The sequence below is a fragment of the Merops nubicus genome, unplaced genomic scaffold (genome assembly GCF_000691845.1).
Source record: "Merops nubicus isolate BGI_N331 unplaced genomic scaffold, ASM69184v1 scaffold6539, whole genome shotgun sequence".
NCBI classification, from domain to species: domain Eukaryota; kingdom Metazoa; phylum Chordata; class Aves; order Coraciiformes; family Meropidae; genus Merops; species Merops nubicus.
In genome coordinates, this window is record NW_008631563.1 from 17,348 (window position 1) to 43,536 (window position 26,189).

Genomic DNA, 26,189 nt, shown 5'->3' on the forward strand with positions numbered 1-26,189 from the left:
TCTGTGTTATGACCTTACATGATCATCGTGTCATTGGAGTCTTCCTGGGAAGTCTCTACCATTCCCTGCTTTAGTAGCAGGTGAGACTTAAGTAAATGAGTGTCTGTTTGGGTTGGGGCAGTCTGTAAGGAGACTGGGTGGCAGGACTGGGCTATTCATAGAGCTCTTGCCTTCAGGTAGATTTTAGAACCATCAAGTAAGGTATAAAGCAGATGCTGATGAGTCTAAGGTAGCGTGAAAGTTACAAACTGTTTGTAGAGTGCATGTTAAGATCCACCAGGCACTGGAAATCTAAGAGCCTTGTGCTTGGAGCACTTAGAAAACTTCATAAGGCTGTTATTTCACAATCAAAAATGTTTGCCAACAATACTGGCATAGGTATTCCTGTTCCCACCACACTCTGCCACTCCACCCCTTGGTTATGCCAGAACAATAGTTTGAGAGATCATGCTGTGAATTAAATAAATACATACATTTATTTCTTGGGTCTTTTCAGAGCTGGAACTGTTCCCTGTTTGGGTTCACAGCATGACCCCGCAGAGTTGTGCCAGCGTAATTCAGGGGCTGGTGAGCCATGGTAGGGGGGTGGGAATGACAGTCAGGGAAGAAGGTGGGAGTTCCTTCAGCTGGACTTGCTGCAGAACTGCTGTTGTGAAATTATGGTGTCAGTCCCCAACATGCAGCACGTACGTGTGGGTTCACACGCTCAGCCTGGAGCCTGCTCTGGGGGGAGTTGGTGCCCCACCACTCACACCAGGTGGTAGCGATTCGCTGAGGACGCCTCTCCCTTGGGGCTGCTGCTTTTGTTCGCACTGCTGCTCCAGATGAGGCTTCCAACTCTTTGCATTTGACCCTAAGTTCTCAGATCTTAACATGGAGAATTTGTATTTTACATTGCTTTCAATTTTTTTTTTTCCTGAATAAAAAAAAAAAGGGGGGAGGGCAGTGGGAAAGGAGCTTTCTGACTCTCCTGGAACTGGTGCCTGTGATGCAAAGCAATTGATGAGACCAGACTACACTGTAGAGTTAAAAGTTTGTGCAGAGTAGCAGTCCAGGCACAAGATACATTTTCCCCTCTTCCTGTGATAGCAGGTGGTCTCTTATCAGCAGATAGGTGGTAAGAGCACAGCATTCTGTCTCAGTGAGACACAAACACAGCAGCACTTCTGATTTGCATGCTTGGGTGGGATCTGTATTATAGATGACCATGGGTTTTTAAATTTGCATTTGAACAGGAGCAAAAGCATGTTAAAAACAAACAAACAAACAAACAAAAAAAACCCAAAACCTAAACAAACAAACAAAAAAACCTCACAAACAAACAACCAACCCAACTCTGTCTTCCTGATACTTCTAAAACCATTTCTTCCAACTTTCCTAGCTACTACTTTGTCATGAATTTTAACAGCTTAATTGTGAGATCAATCTCATTTTCAGCTGCCCATGTATGTTCTCAGAAACAAACAACCCAACTCTATCTTCCTGATACTTCTAAAACCATTTCTTCCAACTTTCCCAACTACTACTTTGTCTGTCATGAATTTTAACAGCTTAATTGTGAGATCAATCTCATTTTCAGCTGCCCATGTATGTTCTCAGATGGCAATGCAGTTATGTTAACTGGTGGAGTTCTTAATGGTTACTAATTGTATAATTTTCAGGCATAGATTATTTGGTCTGTTTATTTCTCATTTACAAAATGGGAATAGTGAATTCTCTTACCAGTCAAATGCTTGAGGACTTGTCCATGGAATGTGCTGCCTCGATTCTCACCAAGGTTCATTGAGGGTGCTGGCCTTTATTTAACAGAGTTAAATAGTTTGATTTCCTGAGAACATTATTCTTGGGGGATAACTTTAATTTGTATGTACCTATTTCATTAATACTTTTAAGCCTCATGAAACTTTGAATGAAACTCACTATGACATAGGTCAATTTTCCCCAGATTGTCATGAGTAACAAGGGACTCAAAATGATTAATTAAAAAAAAAAAAGAAGTTTGGAGACATACATGTGGGTACAGAACACCTTGAAGGAAAGGTGTGTGTTCTATCCCATGCTATATATTCTAGAAAATTCTGTTCTACTTAGGACACTGCTCTCCATTTTTTTTTTTTTGCTGCTTATGGACTATTTGTGAATAATATTTTAAAATAGGCTGAGAGTTGTGCTTTGTTTACTGGGTCAGCCCATCAGCTTCCATTGTTTTTAGAAAAGAAAAAAAAACTTTCATTATAAAAACTTACTTCCTCATGCAAAGAGGAGCTTGTATTTCAGATTTAGGCTTGAAATATGCCACTTTGCTGAATTTCCCAGTGCTCCAGAAGAACCTCTAATGGGGGCTTGGCACACTTGAGCTTGTTAAGTTTGAGGAGGCAGGGTAACGACAGGATGGTTGAACATCCAGCTGTGCTTGACAGTATTTCCCTCCACTAAATCTGGGTGGCAGATGTGACTTAGTGATTTACTGTCATTTCTCAATCTGCAGTCTTCTCTTGGTGTCCTCTCCATGCTAATGGGATGTTGTTTTCAGCATGGATCCTTCCTGCCTGGCTGTGCACAACGTAATCAGGGGAGGAAGTGATCCCTCTCCTGCAGCATGCAGAGACTTGAGCTGGCCAGAGCTATGGAAAAGTTGTATTCTAGGGTATTTTGCTTGATTTGACCATTTAAAAAAGGATGCGTTTCTTTTCAAGTGATGTCTGAGGCAGGAGAAGAAAAAATGACTTACTGAAGGACCTACTTAAGAAGTCCAGCATTTCCATGTGCATCATGTACAAACAATGCAATTAAAATGTTTAAAGCTACAGCAGCAGTGTATAATGTACTTCTTCCTTCCTGACAGCTGCTACCAGAAGTACCTGAGCTGACAGAGATTTGCCTTGATACTAAATATTTTAATGTACGTATTGTAGAAGCATAGAACTGTTGTCTCTTACAAATACTAAAAATAAATATCCCTCTTCAGAAGCTCATTATCATATGGCCTCATTTCTATCCCAGTAGTAACTCCTATGGATCATTGAAGCTATACTAGAAATAAATGTGATGCATTATGTTCAATATCTAGATCATGGAATACAGTAGAGCCAAAAATTTAGTTAGTTAGCTCTTGCTCTTGTTTTTCTGTGACAGGCTTGATGGTGGAGCCTGATGAATGATTATTGCTCTGATTTCCATTTTTTAAAACAATCCTTCATTATTCTTAATGGATTTAAAAACTCCCATAAGAATAAATAAATATGTAGTAATAGATACTTACATACTGCCTTCCACCTTTAAGTTTTAGATCTTTTATATCTGTTATTGCACCCTTCTCTTAAGAGGCAAAAGCTTGTCACTAGGTCTTAAATGGCTAAACAACTGTGCCTGTGAACTCATTTGTTTATAAGTGAGGAGAGTGCTCGCCTGAATGAAGTGTTTCCCAAATCTTCATGGAGCATCTGCCTAGGACTGGTGCTGATATCCTAACTACTACCCTCACCACAAGGTGTTTTTCCTCAGCCAGCCATACAGTGGTGTCAATGCAGAGTTTTTTTCCTAAGGTTATGGATTGGTGAATCTTCATTTATCCATAGGCAGAACAGTGTGTTCTTTTGTGTTTGTCAGATTCCTGAGGGCTGTTAGCAAGATCACCTTAGGCTGTTAAAGGCACTGACAGCCTTCATACACAAAAACTGCAGAAACACTTCCCTGGTCTTTTTTCTGAAATTGACTGCCTTCATATTCTCCATTGCTATTTGTTTCCCATCTGTCATTTCATTCTAAAAACTATCTTAAAAAGCAAAAAGAAACCCAAAAAAACTAATAACCCCAAATCCCCCAAACCCATGCTTTTCCTTTTTGTAACTGACCCACGGTACAGCAGAGGGAAATCTCTGATACAGGTTTGAAAATGGACTTTCTGCTGCCTTTTGAACGTGTTGTTTGCTTCTTCATCACATATTATTCAAAAGTGATCAAATCTGAAGAGCTGTTTATCTGTACAAAACAAATAATTTGTGGTTATCTTGGTTTTGAATTGTTTATTTTTCTTGTCTTTGTCTTTTTCCTGCACATCAGGGCTGTATTGTTACTCAGATGTTTCATAGGCGTTCTTGTGAACCCGTTTGACATCGAGTCTCAAGTTCCTCTCTGCTCACTTCCTTTGCTGTCCCCCTTTCTTTCAGAAGGACATTTGTTTTTTTGCTGGTCCTGTTCTGCTTTAGCCCCTGAAGTTGACTGAAAAATTCCCCCTGGGAATTCCAGGCCCAGCACAGAGCTCACTGTGGCCTTTCTGCCAGCATTGCATCGGTTGTACAGGTTGGATCGGACAGACCAGCCGCACCTGGAGTATTAAAACCAGTGGAATCTGTTTTCATCTGCAAAAGCAGATGCTTAAGAGACTGGGTATGTGTAGGTGTGTACTGGGAGACCTAATTAAATGTGTTATTTGCTATGGATAAATTGGAACAAAAATTATTTAATTGTAAGCGCTAAGTTGTGGTTTCTGCCCTTAAAAAATGTAATGAAAAATTCACTGGTCCATTATGAGCTACTTTTTTTTTTTTTCAGTTTTGTATCTCATCTTCACTCTTTCTCAAGAACCATTAGTTTCCAGGCATAGTAATAAAATTTCAAATAATGAAACCAATGCTTTTTCATATTTATGTACCTATTTTACCTGGTTGAGACTTTAGAGGTAACTATTGAAATACAGATGTGGACTTTAAAACTCTCTCATTATCACTTAGTCACAAAGTTCTGTAGGTTTGCAATCTGCAAAATTGGCATTTCAGACTTTGTATCTTATCTGCCTGGCTAGATGCTGTTCATATGAGAAAAGAGGAATGTGCTGTCACAGTTCCTAGTGGGGAATTTTTATTCACAGCCTTCAGGCACAACTGTCACTTGGGCAAAGCCAACTGTGTTAGGTGAATTCAGGTTTATTACATTGTCCATGGGATTTCTTGAGAGGTGAATGAACCTACATTTGTCCTGAAAGTGGAACAGTGTTAGAGAACAGCAGGCAAGCTTATTTGCTTTGAAAAATGCGTATAAAGAATGTGTATTATAAAATCTTATATGTAAGTTTTACAGCTGTATCAAACTAAAAACTGTGTGTGTATATGTATATAGGGAAAAAATGTGAAATGTTCTTGAAAGCCCTCTCTAATAAACTGCGTTACTGGCACCTGGCTGAATCCTTCTGAGATTCCCTATTTTCACAACCCAAGCAAATATATTAAGGAGCTTTCCAGCCAAATTCATGATTCCAGAGTTAGAGGGGATCAAACAGAGTTTTCACATGTGTTTCTGTATAACGTCCTTGTAATTGTTTGCTCTTTGGCTGATGCTGCTCCCCTAATGCACGGGCTGTAAATGGAGTACAGGATGAAGATGCCAGTCCCCTGGACGTGCAAGCAGGTGAAAGCTTAAGTGATGTGAGCTTACAATGACCATTCAAGTGTTATTTGCCATCTTTTATTTCAAATCCCTTGACCCTGCCTGTCAGAGAAGCCCGTGTGTTTCCTTTTAAGGCCTGATCACCAGCCACAGTGTCAGTTTCTGCAATTCTCTCCCAAGTGTGAGAACATCATTGTGTTTTCTACATGCTCCATTTAAATCCTCCTGACATCTGCGTGGGCTGCTTTCCATTCATTAGCATAGGGGAGTTGCATCTTCTTCCATGGTGGCTGGTCAGACGCCAAAGGAAGATTATGTTTCCTTGAGCGAGGAACTTGTCATTTAGGCCCTTCGGGCTGGAGCTGGGAGCTTTGGCAGCTCTGCGAAGAGGCAGTGAGAATCACTGCCACAAAAATGATTTTTGTGTGGTCCTGCTGTGCGCCCCTGCCTTTCAGATTTGATTTATGGCTGCTCAGTTTTTTGTTTTTGTTTTTTTCAAGTCTGCATTTGGTTTTGTTGCAAGAGATTATTGTGTAAATACTGCGGCGTACATATTTAATTCTGAAACTGTGGATTAGTTCTAAAACTCATGGTTAAACATTGCTATTAAACTCATGGTAATTGGTGGCATATTTTCCATTTCCTCAAAGTTCTCCGCAAACCCACTGTTGGCTGTGTATTTCCCTTCCTCTAGTCATGTAGCTGCCTTTATGGTTCTGCTGAGGTCTCGGAGCAGACAGAACACAACTTCTAGAGAAGTGTATGAAACTGAATGCCAGCTACTGCTCCCACAGATGGTCAGACTTCTGGAGAAACTACTGAAAACAATGGGGAACCTCTTGCAGGACAGTGCACAGAACCCAAAAGCCTGTTTCAAAACAAGGTGCAAGAAACCTCCTTGCTGTGTGGGGTGATTTAGCTATGCATTTCTTCTTAATTTCTCACCACTCTTGGCATTTACTACACACTGCTTAAATAAATCCTTTTCAATTTTGATAGCCCTTCCAGAACTGCTAAGAATTATTGCACTTTATATTTTAGTCTCAATTTCATTTGAGTAAGCTGCATATGTTTTCAACCTACCCCTTTCTGGACAGAAAGTTTTTCCTATGTGTTTTGAGGTATATCTTTTTGTTTTAATCAGAAACATTTTGCTGTTGTGGTTTATGGTGTACATTCCTCAGTTAAATCTGGGCATTACTGTTGCAGAGGGTTACCTAATGCTAGTGTTCTCCTCGTTATAGTTTACATTTGACATTAATATTTTCTGTTGCAGAAGAATTCACAATGCTTGACAGTTTTAATCCACAGAAGCTGTCATTGCTTGTAGAGTAGCTACGGTCTGTGACTTTTAAAATAAGCATTTTTGTGTCAGTTGTTTTGTATTCAAAATTAAGCTGATTGAAGTGCACTGATGGCATACTGGAAATAAGTTTAAACTTCCCGAGTCTGAATAACTTCTTTGTTGGAAGTGCAGCATCTAAATTACTAGTATGTATGTAATTCTAAGACAGGCCAAGTTTGATTTTATGACACCTTGTATAGGAAATTATGTGAAGTCAGGATAAAAGTTATTCTTTAGCAGTTGATATCCTGGGGCAGATACTTAGTTTGTACAAATTGTTCTCTCTTCAGTGCTAGCTGTCTTCAGAAGGAAGTAGTTGGCATTTGAAATCTTGATTCAATGGAAAAAAAACATTAACAATAGAGTGTCTGAAAGTAAAAGGCAGGTAAATGAATATTTACAAGTAATTTTCATGTTTTTAACCATGTGTATGGTTAAAGAGTAGTAGCTCCAGCTCTTGAAAGCCTGTATCTGCAGTATATAGAAGTGGGAGAGTATTTACCATATAATGTAGCTCAAAGTTACACCTCTGCACATTCAGTCGCTCTGTAGCGGTTTGCTTTAGCTGTGGGTGGAACAGATTGGAAAAGGAAGAAATGGATTCTCATCTTCAGATTAAAAATTTAAAGACTTGGAGCTTAATGTAGAATAGCTGGGTGAAACGTTGTGTATTATGTGTGTTATGGAGAAGAACGGAGGTCACGGGAGCCCTTTGGTTGTTGGGACTTGGGAGTTACCTCAGTAAAGTGGCCCCACTTCTCTAATTCACTGTGTAAATTATCCATTTGATGTACTCCTCCCATGAATGGCCTGGAGACCTTTTGCAAGTTGAGCTAATACACAGTGTATTGTAATTTTGTGTATGTCTCTGTTGTGGTCACCTTTTACAGTTATTGTTTAAAAGACTTCTGAAACAACATAAACACTTGCAAATTAAGCACAGTTGAGAGGAACTGCTTAAGATGTGCTTCTCTAGTTCAGATGACTGCAGCCTGAGATTTGCTGGTGTGCTTGAATGACTCAGGTGCCCTGAGGTGTCTGAGGATTGATGTGGTATTCAAATAACTGGAATAACCTTCAAATCACGGAGGTTAACACTGCATTTACTTATGGTTTCCATTCTTTGACACTTAGTTGCTGAGTGAAGGAACATAGGCAGTTTTGGTTTGATGTACTGGGAAATCCTTAAAATGCATAAATGAGCACTCCTTTAGGTTGGAAGGGACCTTTAACATTACCTGGGTGCCTTTGAGATGAACCTGGTAGTTCTTGTTCAGTTAAACTATTTTATATTATAGAAGAACATTGCAACTGCAGTAGACAAGCCCAAAATATTGTTGAACACTAAGTGCTGTGCATATCAAGCCTTTGTTATTTCCATTATCTCTTACTGTAACTCTTTTCATAGAATCATAGAATCCTTTAGGTTGGAAGGGACCTTTAACATCATCAAGTCCAACCATTAAGCCAATAGGGCTCTAAAGTCCTCTGCTAAAACAGATCAGAATCTGTCAGGGTTGGAAGGGACTACAAGGATCACCCAGTTCCAACCCCTCTGCCATGAGCAGGGACACCTCCCACTAGATCAGGCTGCCCAGAGCCTCATCCAGCCTGGCCTTAAAGACCCCCAGGGATGGGGCCTCAACCCCCTCCCTGGGCAACCCATTCCAGGGTCTCCACTCTCATGGGTGAAGAACTTCTTCCTCACATCCAGCCTGAATCTGCCCACTTCCAGCTTTGCCCCATTCCCCCTAGTCCTGTTGTTACTTGAGATCCTAAAAAGTCCCTCCCCAGCTTTCTTGTAGGCCCCCCTAAGATACTGGAAGGCCACAATAAGGTCACCTCGGAGCCTTCTCTTCTCCAGACTGAACAGCCCCAACTCTCTCAGTCTGTCCTCACAGCAGAGCTGCTCCAGCCCTTGGATCATTCTTGTGGCCCTTCTCTGGACACGCTCCAGCAGGTTTTGTATGAAAAAACTTTCATCAGCTCAGGTTTTTGGGTTTTGGTTTTTTGTTTTGATCCCTTTGAAGTGTTTTGACAGATAGAAGGTAAAGTAAAAACATAAAGTGACTGACTTTGCAGAGCTGTAGATTTGAGCTGTATTATCAGGACATGGACATTCTCCACTTATTGGAGATGCAAGCTTTCAAGAATAGTGACTGTTAATCTGTGTTTATTAAAGTCAATACAAATCTGGAATAACTGCATTGAAATTCAAAGTTCAATAAAGAACAAATGTATAGCTGCCTTACACATGCTGATTTCTCTATAGAAATCTTTCCTGTTGAAATCTTTGTTGATTTTCCTTGCCATTTGTGCCAGCGACTCTCACTCATACCCCTTCCAGGCATTTTGAGGTATCAGTAGCACTTCTAACAGCTGACTCCTCAGCATGTCCTTGACAGTGAGCAGGTGCTTATGAAGAGTGAAGAAAGGGTGTTTCTTTTGCATTTATGGATTTTCTCTTTTACCTGCCATATTTACCACAGGATAAAAATACCCTTTCCCTCAAAAAATTATTGGAGTGCCTAGAGCTTTGTGTAGCATTTGATGCAAAGCCTCACTCTTCGTGGGCAGTTCTTACTTCACTCTGCAGCTGATGACTGAATCTGTAGAATATTTACAGGCTAGGTTCACCTGGCTGATGGTGGGAAAGAGCAGTGAAGTGTCAAAGGCAGTTGTTGCCTTTCTCACCCTTTCCTTGTTTTCCATTATTAAAGGCAGAAGGCTGATTCTGAGATTAATTCTGTGATTCCTGGATCTCAGAATTTCTACTTGCATTATATCCTGGGACTAAGTGTAGTGCCAAAACGTCGTGATCCTTTGTACTACAGAAGACACCCTTTATTTTGGATTGCTGCTACTGTCATCTTCAACCTTGCTGAAGGACAGGTTTCATCTGTTGTAACAGCAATCCAAGGACCTTGACAGATGATGTCTAGCTTTGATTTTATTGCCTGTAGAGCCCTCTATAATATATATTTTTGATGTATGAAAATGTGGTGCAGTACAGATGTGTGACCCCTGTGAATTTTAAATTATTTTCCTGGAAATAAGCTGGCAAAAATTTGTCTGAAGTTTATAGATACAACAAAATTATTTAAAAAAAAAAAAAAATTCTCCTTCAATGTTGAGCATACAAAGTGTTGCTTAAAAACATGTAATGTATTGTGGGTTTGGTGTTTTGATTTGGTTTGTTTTTTTTTTTTTCCAAATCTATGTGCTCAGTAAAAATAATGTTATTTTAAGATAGGTAGGTTTATTAAGGTTTACAAACCATAAGAGACACTTTTTACATATAGGTGAGGGCTGAAGCCCGTGTGATACATGACCTAGGGTGGAATACTCTCCCCATGTACCATCTCTGGCATCAGCCATGGCATCAGCTCCTACACACGTGCCTGTGCTGGAGGTGGCTTTGGGTGCCTGGTGCAGTGCTGCTCTGTGCTGAGCAGGTCTGGGAGCCCTGGGCTGAGGGAATGCCTCTTGGGAGAGAAAAGAAGTTCCTCTGTGTTACCTGAACAGCAAAAGGGTTGAATTAGAAGAAGACAAAATGAAAAAACTCACTGTAGAGAAGCAAGAAGTGTAATAAACCTAGTTTTTAGTTCCAAAGTGGTAATTACAGCTTTCATTCTTCTTCTCTGTCAATATCAGTACTTACATAGTAGGTAAATCCTCTGTTATTACAATCAGACTGATATGAAGGAGTTTACACAGTTTTAGTAAGTTGTTTTGATTTGGGTTTTGTTTTATTTTTTCTAATACCCTTTCAGTAGTACCTTTGTGTTTTAGAATGTCTTTGTCTTTAAAAGTGAATGCCTTTTTAGGCAGTAATGCTCTTGCTGCCTGCCTCTTGCTATTAATGATACCCAAAATAAGACTTGCCTACTGTGTGAGTAAAAGGCATGTGACCGAGCAATCCTAACTGTGATGGTGGGCTTTCCTGGTGCCTAAATGATAATGAGAAATCAGTTGAACTACTCTGGTAAATTAATAAATTCATAGAGAGAAATTATGTGGGTTTTGTCTGGGAGGAATTTTTATGTATCTCATGTGAATTAGGAAACAAAATCTGATTTGTATTCATATGAATTTACCCTTCAACTTAAGTCACTACTGATGTCTAAAAGAGAAAGAAAAAAAGGGGGAAGAGAGATCAGAGTTTTGTTTGGAAATCCTGAAATCCCTACCATGTATATCTAAAGATACATTGAATGAATTTTTGGGACAGTAGTTCAGTATCTACTTCAGCAGTGGTACCTGACTCTTCATATCAGCACTGTTAAGTGGCAATGGATTTAGAGCACAGTGCTCTGTACACTCAGGGCAAGCTGGATTCATTCACACATCAGCTTCTTCTGAGAAAAAATATTCCAATGAGTTTAAAATCATCCTCTTTTAAGGTCAGTACAGACCTTTGTATTGTCAGGATACCACATACCCATTTTGAAGTGATGATACTGAGATATTTAGAGGACAGACATCTGGATCAAGTGATATACACTATAGTCTTTGTGATGTTTTTGTAAGATCTCGTGGTTTCTTTGCCTAGTTTTCATGTATATGTAACTCAGTGGGATAGATAAGCAAGCTGGTTGACCTCAGATGGAAAAAGGAGTTTTTCTTTTGTGTTTGGCTCCAATTTTAGGTTCTGTAATTTCAAAGTAATTTTGTAAAACGCTTCTCATGGGTGCCATTGATTGATGGACTTAAAGCAGTTCAATAGCATTGCCCCTGGAACTGGTAAAATAAAAATTGGAAATGTACCAGAGAAAAATTAACCAATTGCTGTATAATGCTCTATAGTTTGAAATGGATTGCTTGCTGTTGGAAGGTTAATACTGACTTTGCTTATATGTTTTGTTTCTTTGGCAGGTAACCCTGGACTGGCAGGTTACTACAGGACCTTTATACAGGCCTTATATTGTGGACTGAATCAGCAGTATCCCGTTTGGGTTGTGAGCCATGCTGGACATTGTAAACCTCCTAGTGGTATGGAAATGATAGAAGGTACAATACTGTAACTTGTACATAGAATCACAGAATCATTTCAGTTGGAAATGACCTTTAAGATCATTGAGTCCAACCATTAACCTAACACAGCCATGTCCACCACTAAACCACGTCCCTCAGCACCTCATCTACATGCAAATGTTTGTATTCCCCTGGTTTCACTAGCTGAACTTGACCCTATTAAAACCACGATATGATTTTTAAATGTCTCCATTTTATTTCCACAGAACAATGTATAAGTTACTGAGGAAAAGAATATTTATATCAGATTTTCCAGTCAAATAAATGCTATTCAGAGAAATAAGAGTTTGCTGGCTGCTGATGGCAGTCTTAGAGACAAGGTATAGAGAAGGTCTAGAATGTGTTTATGTTGAGTAGATTAGAAAAGTACATTTTTTAAATGAAATGTCCCATTCCAAGATTGTGTACTTTAGGAGAGACTTATTTCTGAGTTTAGAAATAGTTGTACTAAATGAATTTCCACAGAGCAAGTAAATCTTTCTGAGACTGGGGTATGGGGTGTTGGCAGGGGAGAGATCGATTACCAGTTAAATATCTTTTGATATGCAAATTGCCAGCAAGAAATGGTAGCCAACTCAAAGTGGATTTTGTCACTCTACAGTAACTCTTACTGTAAGATGAGGGAGCCAATAGCTAATCCTGTCCTGAAAGCTGCTTAGTGTCAGACCTCTGGCCTTAGTCCAGCTGCAGTGATGTAGCAATAAGTCAGTATCATTTCTTAGGACCAAAAGGTTTAGCAATATGAAGCAACCTGAAAATTTTGAAGAAGAAACTGTTTTAGCTGTTTAGCATAATTTTGCCTCACTGACCTTTGCACCTGAGCTTTTAAGCCTTTTTATTGGTTTATTTAATCTCAAGTTTGAAAATGAAACGTGAGATCTGTATTTTGTTGATAAAATACAGTTTTGTACAGTTGGCCAGTCATTGTGTTCCAAGTGTCAAACTAACAGATGCTAGCACTTTCTAGCAATAGGTGAGAAATCCCCAAGTTCATCATTTCTGGCACAGTGTTAACCATGGGATACCTGAATTGAGCTGATTTTATTGCAGAGAACGTTACTAGGTCTCACAACCTGCCCTGGGATCAATTTTGTGGTTAGTGAAAGGAGCCTTTGATGGTGAGAGATGTGTTTGGTGGCTTGAGATGGCTGAGCTAATTGAAATGGAGAGGTTTTTAGATGGAGCCAACAGGGATGTTGTACAACTGTCCCACTTCCACTCTGACACTCCCTGTGCCACTAAGGAAAGTAAATTTGGAGGAAGGAGAGCATCCAGTAGGAAAAAGGGAGCTGATACCCAAGTTGAAACCAAACTTCCAGCTGACTTCACTGTGTCCTTTTGCACTGACAATGCTCCTGTGAGGGGCGATTTCCAAGCGTGTGGTAACTTGTGAGGATGCACAGGTCAGAAGTGAGCTACTGTAAGGGCTGGTGCTGTGCTAGTAAGTTGAGTATTCACCTGTGACCTGCAGAATGAGAGCAAACTGAAATTTCTCAGTTTGTGGGTGGTATTTCATACCATTTAATTATTGGGAAGATAATAGATGTCGGGGAGCTACAGGAACATCTTATAAAATGTAATTAGTGGGCAAAAAGATTTTCGCTGAGTGTCAGGGTAGATAAATGAGTTCATTCATCTGACACAAAACATCTCCTTTGTGCCTGGTTGTTCCTGAACTTGGAATTAATTTGTAAAACTGAGGAAGGATACTGGCATCATCACTGACAGTTCTCTAATATCTCTCATTGCCCAGTGGCAGACAGAATTTAAAGCAACAAAATAGTGGGCACAAGCAGTGTTAGGAACCAGGAAGGAGGCATTGTTTCATTACTGCATATAGCATATGGATCTACATCTTTAATATAAGAGGGCAGTTCTGGTGGGCTTCTCAACGACAACATTTCAAGAGTGAAGTTGACGAGTGGATGGAGAAGGGCAACTGAAACAACGGAGAGGAAGCAGCTTCCTCCTTAATGAGACATCAAATGGCTCTGGTTGGGGGAGCAGAATGCTCCTCAGGAGCACAAAAGAGGTTACCAAAACCATGACTGTAAGTAAGGTAAATGCAGAATAAGATATACTAGGTGCAGTAATGGAACTACCTGTCACATAATAGTACTAGCTGGTTTAAAACAGACAGGAAAATGTTCTTATTTACATGACAGGTAAAGCATTTAGGGAACTAGCAGCCAAAGCACTATGCTGTAGGCAAATTGCAGTAGTAGACTTAAAGTGATAAAACAACCTAAAGGACACCTGGTCCCTAAGCAGCTGCTGGAAGAGACAGGTTCTTTGTTGTGCAGGTGCTCTGCTGTCCTTGCTTTGGTCATGGACCTTCTGAACACTTCTGTGCTGCTCCTGGTCCCAGTGCCATCTTGTGGCAGGGTTGTGAGCCTGAGAGATTCACCCAACAGGGAAGAGATGTAAAAAGTGGCCAGGCTTGGTTTCTCTCTCTGAGTAGCATCTACTTTTGGTGCTGAGCTTGGGGGACTTGCTTGCCTGCACCATTAAGGTGTTTTGTGTGTTCTCAATATGTGCCAGGAGCTGTACTTAGCAGTGTGCTTACCGTAGCACCATGGAGCTAAAAAAAACATAGAAAGCCACTGATGGATAGTTCAAAAAATAATGAAAAGACATTTATGAGATTGTTTTCATATTTATTTTATTAGGAACACAGGAGCAGGAAGCTCACATCCTGTCATTAGTATACATTTAGACAGCATTCCAGAATATTCCGTAGGGAACCTTTTTCAAGCTAGTCATCTAAGGGAACCCTGAAAAGTTTAGTGACCTTGGGAAAGAATGATGTTACTGCAGTTGCCATGGGTAATATGCTGTGGTTTGCAGTAGCTTGGCGTGTGGCAAAAGAAATATGGTTGATTTCATGCAAAGTGGCTGGAAGGTCTTATAATTTGCCATTTTATGACAATATAGGTTGCCTGCAGAGAGAGACAAGATCTGGAGTAATTTTCCTTCATTCTTATGACACAAAAGAAATTAAAAGCAACTGTTGGATATTGGTAATTCCCTAACTTTTACTTATTTATTGCCAAAAATCTAGTTTTCTTGGATTGACTATAAAGGTGTGATCAAAACTACCAAACTTAAAAATTTAGCATCTTTGCAGTTTCCCAGATGACTGACTAAAAGTAGTAGGGATTCATGGACAGCTTGCTGATGTTGTGTTCCTGCATCCCACAGGAGCTCTTAATTGAAATTTTGTGGCATTATAGCAAAAAAAAAAAAAAAACAAAACAGAACCCTAAGGACCAACAGAAGCACGTGCATAGAAACAGATAACTCTGTTCTGTGCAGCTCTTTGTTGGTTCTAGATTTCGTCTAGCTTCTGGATTTCTCAGGCAAAGTTCTGTCCACTATGTAGGTCCATCACTGTATAGGATTGTGAAAAAACCATCAGATGGTAATATGCTGCATAAAACCAGAAGGGGATATTTTGGCAAAGAACTGGGCGTGAAACTTGTACTTTAAAAATTCCATGTATTCCTTCATGCTTCTGATGGACGTTTCATAATGCTTCATTTAAAATAGCCTCATGCAAATCCTCTGAGGAAGCTCAGTATTTCTTGATAAGAAGGATGAGGACCTAAATTGGCAAGGACATTTTAATCTCTAACGTCATTGATTCTTGAGGTTTTTCAGTCTGGAATCTAGCAAATAAAAAAAAAATGGGGGGAGAGGGGAAGCTACTAGGAAAGAAGAATTCATACTGATCATTTAGAATAGTGGTCTACAAACTGTTTGATCATGCACTACTATCAGTAAAAAAATTTTATCAGTAAAAATTTTTTTAGCAGCCCCAAGTATACCTTTTTAAAAATATAAATTACATACATATACCACTGCATTTCTAGTATTTGCTAGTATCCTGCCCCCTAATTTGATACCACTGATTTAGTATGTAAGCGTTTCATAGCACACTCAGCATATAAATGATGCTGCTTGTAAAGTAATAAAGGGCCTAAAATGAAGCAAACAGTGTTGGAATAATATGCCTAGTTATATTTAGATTCATTATATTTTGAAAGCCTCAGGAAGACTAAGGCAAGTTTTCCAACAGCAGCCATCAGTCACAGACTACTTCCTAATTCACTGGAGACGTGTCACATTGTGGCTTGAAAACTGAACAAAGCTACACCCTTCATTTCTCCTCTCTGATATCCTTCTATTCAAGGGGCTCTTCCAAGCTATGCTCCACAGAGACACACAACATTAATTGAACATTTCACTGCTGTAATTCTGTTCCTAGCAATCAGCCCACTGTGCAAAAAGATTTGAAACTTATTTTTACTCGGTGAATGCAATAAAAAAATTACACCTCAATTTCAACTTCCCCATCCTCCTTCTCAAGCTTTTAAAAAAGCAGTTCTTTTGAACACTACTGGGACTAAAATAGGCCAACATCAATCCTTAGGTGCAGGCAAAATTAGAAAAAGGAGAGTAGTTTTCGAGCTCTCTTATTTTGTTTCAAACTAGCCTGATCTGTGTATGCTTTATAGAAGTTTATATAATCTCTGAAGTGTTACTTCTCTTCTGTTCAGTGCCTGATAGTGAGACTTGGACTCATAGTTTTCCCAACGATTAAGATGTTTGTGCTCTTGAACAGATGATACCTGGGAACAGGTTCTTTATAATACCAAAAGCCCTGCCTACGTACTCACTCTGATTGCTTACCATTCCAAATATATTACAATTGTATTGTGTCTTTTTAAGGTGCAGGCATCTGCACATCGTTTGGTTAATTTCTACCTTATAAAGACATGTTCTTAAGAAAGGCAAAAAGTATACAAATAGATCATAATTAAGATAGGGCAATTTTTTTTTCCTTAAAAGTAAAAACAACAGACAGTTACCCACAGTTGATTTATTGTTTTTAAGTTCTGAAGCGTCTTTTAATGTGTCACTCCATCAAAGAATATTCATTACACTTTTTTTGAGACTTCTGATCTGGTAAAATACTATCCTGTGTCTAACCAAGTAACTTCTTAGATGTTGTGACAGTTCATTTAAAGTGCAGGTTATTGTTCCCTATGTGAATGTGTTAGAAGTAAGCTATAGCTCAGTGTCCTCACTGTCAAAACAGAGGCTACTGCCTGATCACTAGTATCAGTTTAGTTACTGTTTTCCTAGGGATTAAATGGGTGGTCTTTTGTCTTAGTTGCAAGACTAAAGGGAGGTTATGTTTTCATGGTATGTAGCCATCACTTCATGTTTCATTTTATAGGTAGTGAAATCAGAAGAAATTAAATTGTGTTGCTGCAATGCTCTCTCTCTCTTAAACATATGAATTCCCTTAAACAAGAACAGAAAACAGTTTAAGGATAGAAAGAAAAAATATTCCACATTTGTTCACATGCTAGTTGGGTCAAAGTGCCAGTGTAACTGCTCAGCTTGTGGAAGTGGGGGTTCTAATACATCATGAGCTGTGGGGGCTGAAGCCCTATGGCTTGTGTGACAATATCCAGTTAAGTAGAAATGCTTGAGTACTGCAGAGTGACTACCAGCTCTTGTGCAGGAGTAGCTCCTCTGGTGGCAATGAACAGTTAGTTGCCACTTGGAAGCTTTTCATCCACCCTTCAACTTCTTTTCATAGGGAACAAACAGCTAGTTTAAACACTTATAAATGGACAAACCCTGAATTTATTCATTGCTAATTCAAGTGGTGTGTTATGAATATCCTACTTTTAAAAAAGCATTGAAAGACTCAATCTCACCCAAAAGTTCTTTAAAGGCTGTAGAAAATGGGAGATGAGATAGGAAACCCTTGATACTCAGTCCCTCTAACACATCCTTCACCCCCCTATTTAGCACCTTGGTTGTCTTTTGCCAGTAAAGGCTGTACAGACATCAGATGGACATACATAGCCATGCCTTAAAATAGTCTAACTCTGTAGACAGCTGGCATGGTTTGATAAGAGCTAAGAAATACAATGTGTCAGACAAATAAGAACAGAAGAACACAGATTTTGTTTTGTTTGTCTTTAGGACCGCCAAGATACTTTTCTTTGTAGCGAAGTAAGATTGAGAAGTAAAGAAAAATTAAATCATAATGAAATGATTTATTGATTTTTTTTTTGTAATATACTGTGTATGCCAAGTGTTATAGAAATATGGAATAGTGAGATTCATATCTTGATTAAAGAGACACAATTGATGCATTCAAATATTATGCCTAACAAAAGGCTAGTCATCATTCATGTCTTAATGAGCTACTATTTGGTCATGTGTTAAATCATATTAAAGCTAAATCTTTAGAGCTTTCTAAGCTGTGAAGATGAGTATTGAGCTATATACAATCCTAATACAAATGCTTCTTACTGTTTTAGCAAGGCATGTTTACCACTGGAACACGTTGGAACACTATTTTCTGTTGTTTTGTTTCTGGATCAGTATTAGGTAGCTTCTAAATGACAAGGAAGTTTGACTGACATTCTTAATAGCAAAGTTAAAAGATAAAATTCTAGTTTGATCTTTTGTGACTGTAGAAGATGATAATGGGTCCTTAAAACCTCTTAAACTATCCTTAGTTCATTTTCCATGATAAAAAGAGCTGGGTAAGAATTTAAATTCTGGGTAAGAAGTTAAATGAAGTTTTGTATTAAAAAAAAATAATTCTGATGCTACAGGAAATTTTGGAAGGCATGTGCAGCTTGAATTTATTTGATATGTTTCTTCTTAGCTGTTCTTACAATTCATCTGAATGCATTTGGTTTTCCAGCCCTCTGACTTCTAAATGAAAATGCAGAGTTGACTATATATGAGATTCTGCCTCTAGCTAAAGTGATATAACTCTACCAAAAAAATACTGAAATCATTTGGATAAACCTGAATTTATGCTTTAACAAGTTAATCAATTAATTGATTGCTAGATCAATGACACCAAATGACAAATGTATGGGCATGATTAACAGATATGAGCCACAGGTTTCTACCATCAGGATTTGCTGTGCTGGCAGGAAAAAAAAAACAAAAACAAAACCAACTAAAATAGTAGCCTGAGCAAGAAGACAAGGAGCATAGTGTGCTTTAATAAGGGGGTTGTGAGTTATTTAGGACAGTGATTCTGAAACTACAGTCTGTGGACCACTGGTGGTTCCCAGGGCACTTGCCTGTGATCCAAGAAGAGCTGGTTGATCGGATGGAATTGGTTCTCTCACTGTTTTCCACTTGCTGAGTGAAATGAAAGGTAGCTAAGAATAGTTTTCCAAGAACACTTTTTTTTGTGTAAGCATGCTGTGGTGGCCTTGGAGATGTTGTGCTGCCATGAATGTGTGGTGATGGTAGGGAGTGGGATTGTGGTCTGTGCTGCTGCAAGCAGGAGAGAAGATCATGAAACTTGGTCAGATGATCCAGGAACTGGGCTCTTAAAAACAGGGATTCATCCTTAGCTAACTGCCTTCGTCCTTGTTGTGTATAACCCCAAAGGAAAGAACTTAAACAGGCCCAGGGAGTCAGGGTGCACTTGGTCATTATAGCTAGCTTGTGATTCTCGTTTGATTAGTATGGATGTTTTTAATGATTGCTGATGTTGGAGAATACCTACAGTGCTGAGTCAGGTGAATCAGAGCTCCTGGCAGCCTATTCTGTCAGTCCAAAATGCCATAGAATTAGTGTCTGTAGTATTTAGAAGGTTTTTGACCAGCAAATCCTTACCTGGGCTTCATCAAGGATAAGGATTTGGTTGGCAGTAATGGCAGGTGTCTGGCTGCATTGAGCTACGTACTGATAGCCCTGTTTGAAAGGCATTCACATCTTGCATTATACAAGTAAAGGGAGAAAAGCAGTAGAAGGGCACCTGAGCTGGTATCTCACATGCACACAGCCTATGCAGACACACTTTTCATTCACAGTCATTTCTATTGAAATAGAAATTATTTCTATTGAAATAGAAATTCATATTTTCAATAGAAATTCAGTATTTTCTGCTTGGTACATATATAAATTAAAATATCTGAGAGTCATTGAAAGATGGATTATCTTTAATATAAATTCTTTCAAGGTTTAGTCTGTTACATTTAAATATTACAGTCCCAGAGGACTCTGTAGTTATGCTTGTGCCCCAGAACACACAGGGGCACAAAATTCTGCTTCATTTTAATACAGAATTGTATGACAAGATGTCTCCCATGCCAATGGTGTGAACATTGCATATTCGTTAAAAAGAATCAAATTGTAAGCACGCCATCCAGATAGAATGAAGCTAGTTTTGTAACTAAGTGTCAGGGTTTGTGTGGTTTTGGTTTTGGTGGTTTTTTTTGGTGTATAGAGAGGAGCAGCTACCTATATACAGAACTGACCTTGGCACTGATTAATTGCATTGAGCTCTTCCCATGGTATTTGTCAGCAGTGAGGGATCTGACATCGTGGCTTGCACAGAGGAACTGGTTGTTTTCACAGGACAGGACAGGAACTTTCAGCTCAGTGCAGCACAGTCCTGCTGCCCCTCCTGGTACAGCAGTTGCTGCTGCCCAGAAACCTTCCTCCTTCCTTGTCTTGGAAAAGGCAGCTTAAGGAAGGAAGTGTGTGTGCATGTGTGGAAGTTATTATAAGACATTGAAATGTTGAGGTTTTTGTCTTTTCCTGGTAGGAGCTGCATTTTACTGTATGGTAGGTGTCTATTTTAAGGAAACAAATGATCATTTCATGGTATGAACCCACTGGAATATTTTAAATCTAAATGTGTGAAAAATAAGCAGCCCTGGGGATGCCACAGGACTCCATTTACTTCTCTCCTTTGAGCCACATTCACTTAGTGATTCACAGAGGTCCCATAATCATGCCCATAATTATGCAAATAGGTTCTTTGAATGAAACTTTGGCATTTAGCATTAACTTTATCAGTTCTGCTTAATTTCAAGCATGTGCTTAAAAATATTGTTCCCTTCAAAATCAAAACTAAGAAAATAAGATTTTGCCATATGTGAAATATTTCTGAGCTGCTCTGTTATTTTCTTTCCTGGCCAACCAAAATAACAATTTTAACTTCTCATAGCATCATACCTTGACAGCCATGTATTTATTTGTAATGGTCACTTAAACACTGTGAAACTGATTCTGGTACCACTTCATTCATAGCTCTATATTCCATTGACTTTGATGGAGAAGTGACCAATTTTTCTTGATGTTACTAAGAGAACTTTCTCTTTACATTTCTTAGAGCTATATGAAAATAGGTTCTCTGTATTCTCTGTTTCATTCAGTGTTTTCCACTGAGTCTGTTGAGACAGCATCTGTAGGCATATTATTAACAAATGTCCATGAATAGCTTTCTAATCCATTCTAGTCCTTTATTCAGCTAATTCCCCTCTTAAAAGAACCTGGATTCATCTGTATCCACATATAGGGCTACTATAATTCCGGTTTTGAAGATACATTTTAAAGTAACAACTATTGAAACCTGATAGAACCATCTGTATCCTCATCCAGAAAACAAGACGTTAAAAAAAAATAGATCTATCTCTATTCATCCATTGGAGAGTGTAATGTTGTTACTGCATTCCAGGAAACATTGGATTTAGGTCTTGAGATTGTTTGCGGATCATTTTCCGCCTTTCCCCCCATGACATAGGTATGTTCTCCAGCTGATACCATCACTTCTAATTAGATGCAGATGGCTGTTAGTGAGGGGGGAAAAAAGTGTTCAAGTATGTGAACCCTATGGAAGGGTAACATTTATATCTTCTGGTGTCTTGACTTTCGAAGGCATGTCACAGTTCACTGAGATGGGCAGTGCTGGGATGTTTCAGAGTAACTCATTTTAAGTGTTTACCATATTATTGTAGGAAAACTAAATCAGTAAAATAATTTAATAAACAAAATACCGAGGTGATGCAAATTATTTTGCCCAGGGAGAATGCTTAGGAATCTTTTAATCCAGCTCAGTTTGAAAGATACCTTTGCATCTGCTAATAGAATGAAAACGAGCTATCCCTAGCAAAGAATAATCCCTTCTGTCTGAAGGTGTAACAGATCTGGATTTCTTTTGATAGTTGAGTCAAAAAGTTTATTCACTGTATAGATTAAACTCAGGAACCCTCAGCAATGTACAGCATAATTCCAGACTCTAAAAATAATCATGTTTGGAACATGGACTCCTTTTGTTTGCTTTGGTTTTAGGAGTTTCCCTTTATTTAAGGAACAGTTGTAGGTGCTTCAGGAAAATGTGGGACACTGTAAGGCAGACTGTGCAGGAAGAATTAACTGCAAATGGCCTCATTCTTCCATAGCTTCGTTACTGAGTTACCTCCAGTGTATCTACCTAATCTCTCAGCAAGATTCAAGTAGGGGCTCTGTGCTTTGGGGAGTGATATAGGACAAAATGATACAGAACTGTGGACTTGGGTTCACTGAGGGGGTCTTGTTGCTGCTTGCTGGATGAAGGAGTTGATTTTTTTCTTCCCTTTGCATGGGACTCTTTCTTCAAGCTACACATAGTCTGATGTAAAGGTTGAGTTTTATGTTTTGTGCATTAATACATTTAATTTAAAAGATCTAATTTACTACAGCTATCAAATTACTTGTGTGATCAGGTGACTATGCCATATTAATCCCATTGGGTTAAATGTTACAGCAGACTACTAAAATTATGTGGGATTGCCACTGTAGTGTCATTTTTGTTCAGAACAGAACTGTGGTTTCAAACATACTATCAAGTGAGTCTTTGCTGTCAGAGACTTCACTGACTTCTCTACTAGTGTTTACATGATTTGGAGGAGGAAGTTTTATCCTGCAATTAATCGTGAAGAGACTGATTCCAGGATTTCTGAACACATGCTAGTATATACTAAACTACATGATCATATTTGGATCTGTTTATCTGTAGAGTGTAGGTCAAATTCAGCTGCTGTCTTTCTTCATAAATTATACTGTAAAGCTACAGAGAGTTTCAAAGGGTTTGTGATGAGTTATGGCTTCGATGTCTGCTAATGTAAATGAATGAGAAAATCAACCTATGCCAGACTGTGACCCTGGGGCTGGTTGTGGGTCGCAGGTGAATTGGTTTGCTCTCTGTGTAGCACATCTCACCTGTGCAAAACAAGGACAAAAAAAAAAAAAATCCCTTATTCATCTCTAATGACAAATCAGTTTTGTAGTGGTGCCACTTTCCTCTATTTCAGCTATCAGGTAAATCTCCAAGAAAAATAAAGCCATCACAGTGTCTCTGGCATGTTGCCATGCTTGCTGTGCCAGGCAGTTCAGCCAGGTGACTAGGGATGAAACCTTCAGCATTTTCTTCAGGAACGTTAAAAAGGAAGCTGCCATCTTGGTAACAAAATAAATCTGCCAATTAATTTTTAAGTAGTATAACAGAAGCCTGGAGAAGATATAAATCAGAATTTAAAGTGATCAATTTGACAAAAATGTGTTTCGTCCCTAAAGATATAAAATTCGTGCTATAAACACGAGATGGTTATTTAAAGCATCAGCAATTGATACAGAAACCTGCTATATTTAAAGAAAGTACAGGGTGAAATTCTATTTCCTCTCCTCAGTTCTGCCACTGATTTTAATACTCCCTGTGCAAAGAGGAGCAGAGAGGCGTGGAAGGCTTTTCAGGACAGGTAGTGATTAGAAGCATTGCCTGAGCTGTGAGGCAGAACTACATTACAAAATGTTGTGCACACATTCTGTGCTACAGCTGGTAGCAGTGGTGAGCCCAGGGTCACGTTCTCAGCTGGAATAAACTGACATAGCCCTTTGCAGCCAGTGGTGTGGCACCAGTTTACAGCATCAGGGAACCTAAGATAAAGATGCTGAAAACTTAAAATCCATCAGTTTTGAAGGATACAGGTCAAAGATGGAAAAACATTGTTTGCCTAAGCAAGTCATTTACTCCTTAAAATAAGAAGGACACTAGACAGTATTGTAAAATAATTTGGATCAGTTGACTGCAGGTAGTTATTTTAGTTATTAAATTTAATGTTTTCATGGACAAATGAAGATAGAAACCTACATTTTCCCCTTACGTTTTTATTAAAATAGTGTCATCCAAGATGAATATACACAAGAGTGAATAAAAAAGACTAAGATATACTGTGCCATCCTAGTGCCACTATAGTAGCTAGTGAGTAGGAAATGCATTAGTCTTATTTTATTGTTACTCTAAAGATAATGTTACTTTAGTATTATTCTGAAGAGTCATACTTATTTGAACATTTCAGTCATTTTGGGATGGATTTTCGAGAGAAGTCAGGACTGGCCTAACAAATTAAAAGTTTTAACTAGACTCAGTAGGTGTTGAGAACTCCAGAAAATGTCACCCATGGATCTGTCCAGTTGCTGTTAAGTGCAAATTCTGTGTTGTTACTTGTGCTACTGAGTAACTGCTCCTCCAGGTATGCTCTCAGGTGCTTGTTTTTACCCCTTTCCCTGCTTACCATTGTGGTGTGCTCCTTGTCATTCTCTCCTACTCTTCAACTACTTGGGTTTTTCCATGTCTGCAGAATAACATGGGTTGTCTAATTTGGCCAGCTGTCTGTCTTTGCTCCAGACCTTGGCTCTCCCTTGTTTGCTCTCAGCCACTCTCTCTATTTGTATCTGTTTAAACCTCCCAAAGCTTTGAAGTGCTGTTTTCAATGCAGCACCTCATTTATCATACACCAACTGACCTGGTTCCTGTGAAGTGATAGCCATCCGTTTTTTTTCCCTTCAATACTCACACAATTGCCACTGTCCTCTCTTTACCTCCTATGCTATATCTACCCAGTCTTGGTGATGTGCAGAACATCATTTTGTTTTTATTCCATTGTTAAGCTATACAAACACAAGTCATGGTTGAAGTGTGCTCCTTACTGAGGTTGCTTTTAGTTGTTTAATTCAGTAAGAAAGCTCCGTGCCTCAGTTTCAAAACTGGATTTTCCCCATCTTAAAATGGAAGATAACAGACCTGGCCAAACATGACAAGGTCTTGATACTGATACACTTCTCAGTAAAGAATTAAGGATTACTTTAAGGAACAATATACTTTGTGTATGTTATTTCTAGAGACACTTAAACATCACAGGCCTTGGGTTGATGGTGCAAGATAATTCAAATGCCAGTGAAGCACTCTTGCCTTTGCAAATCTAGGTGATACTATTTCAGATGATACATGAAATGAGTGTTTATTAGGGTAACACTGAAGGTAGATGTTTGCAGGATTACTACCTGCTAGTCAGACAAAGCAGAGATAAAAGACTTTTTGGAGAGTCAAAGTAGGTTTTGCAGGGCCTGTACTCATTTTTTTTTTTTTGCAACCTAGCCTTTTTTTCTGTGGTATAAGATCAGAAAATCAGCAAGATTATGGAAATTACAAGATTTCCTCTCTGTTGCTTGGACAGACATTATTGATACAACAACTCCTTGTATGTAGAGTCCTTTCAAGCAGAAGTGCATACGTAAGCACCCACTTTCTCCTGAAGTTCTTGTTATTGGCTTCATGTCCTCAGCCACCAGATCAAGTAGAATCATTTAGGTTGGGAAAGACACTTAAGGTCGTGTCCAACCATTAACCCAGCACTGCTATGCCCACCACTAAACCATGTCCCTAGGTACCACATCTACACATCTTTTGGTAACTCAACCAACCACTGCCCAGGGACAGCCTGTTCCAATACTTTCCAGCCCTTCTGGTGAAGAAATCACTTGTTACTTGGGAGAAGAGACTGACACCCACCTCAGTACAACCTCCTTCCAGGTATTTGTAGAGTGCATGAGCTCCTCTTAATCACCTTGTTTATGAGGTCTCTGCTAATGCAGGGCTACTTCATTGCTTGTTTCTTAATCCCTCTGTCCATCTTATTATTGTCTTGCAATACCAGAGAGATGAGAACCTGGTATGGGAAGGCTGAGCCCAGTTACATGGACAACTGCTGTGGTGGCTTGTCTTTGCTCTTACCCTGGAATGCTCAGAGACCTCAGCATCCCAGGAAGAGTAACATGTTCAGGGGTTCCTGCTGTGCACCAGTGTTACTAGTTGTGTTTGGTACCTGTTTGCTTGTATGTATTCCTAATTATTTCAGGCTGTGCTCTCAGTGGGTCTTCATGGAAATTTAGAACGGCTCCTATACAGTGATGGTTCTCTAATCTCTACCCTGCCAAGTATTCTTTTTTATTACTCTTATATTTAATTTAGAAAAAAAAAAATCATATAAATTTCACTTTCTGTAGTTATTGAGCTTACTTACTGTAAAAATGCAGTCATTCAAATACAGAAAACTTTTCCATTTGTTATGTAAAACACCCATATTAGATTTGTTTTATGCATATTAAAGTGATTCTGAAGGCATAGATTGGTGTAGAACTATATAATAAAAAACAGTTTAATGGTGATTGGCTTGACAAAATTGGAGACAACCAACAAACCTCTGCTTCAGAGCTTGTACTCTCATCATTCTTTGGTAATAGTTACTCTAATCAGTTAGAAGAA

At 39.0% G+C, this 26,189-nt stretch overlaps 1 protein-coding gene across 1 annotated transcript in view; it reads left to right on the forward strand.

Moving 5' to 3' along the window:
• LOC103779952 (UPF0554 protein C2orf43 homolog) overlaps positions 1–11,740 on the forward strand; it is a gene marked incomplete at its 3' end in the record, with an annotated part of 19,796 nt that extends 8,056 nt beyond the window's left edge. Inside the window, exon 2 of the mRNA XM_008947599.1 lies at positions 11,606–11,740. Coding sequence (XP_008945847.1) covers positions 11,606–11,740 — 135 coding nt within the window. The remainder of the gene's footprint in view (positions 1–11,605) is intronic.
• Between the last annotated feature and the right edge of the window lie 14,449 nt (positions 11,741–26,189).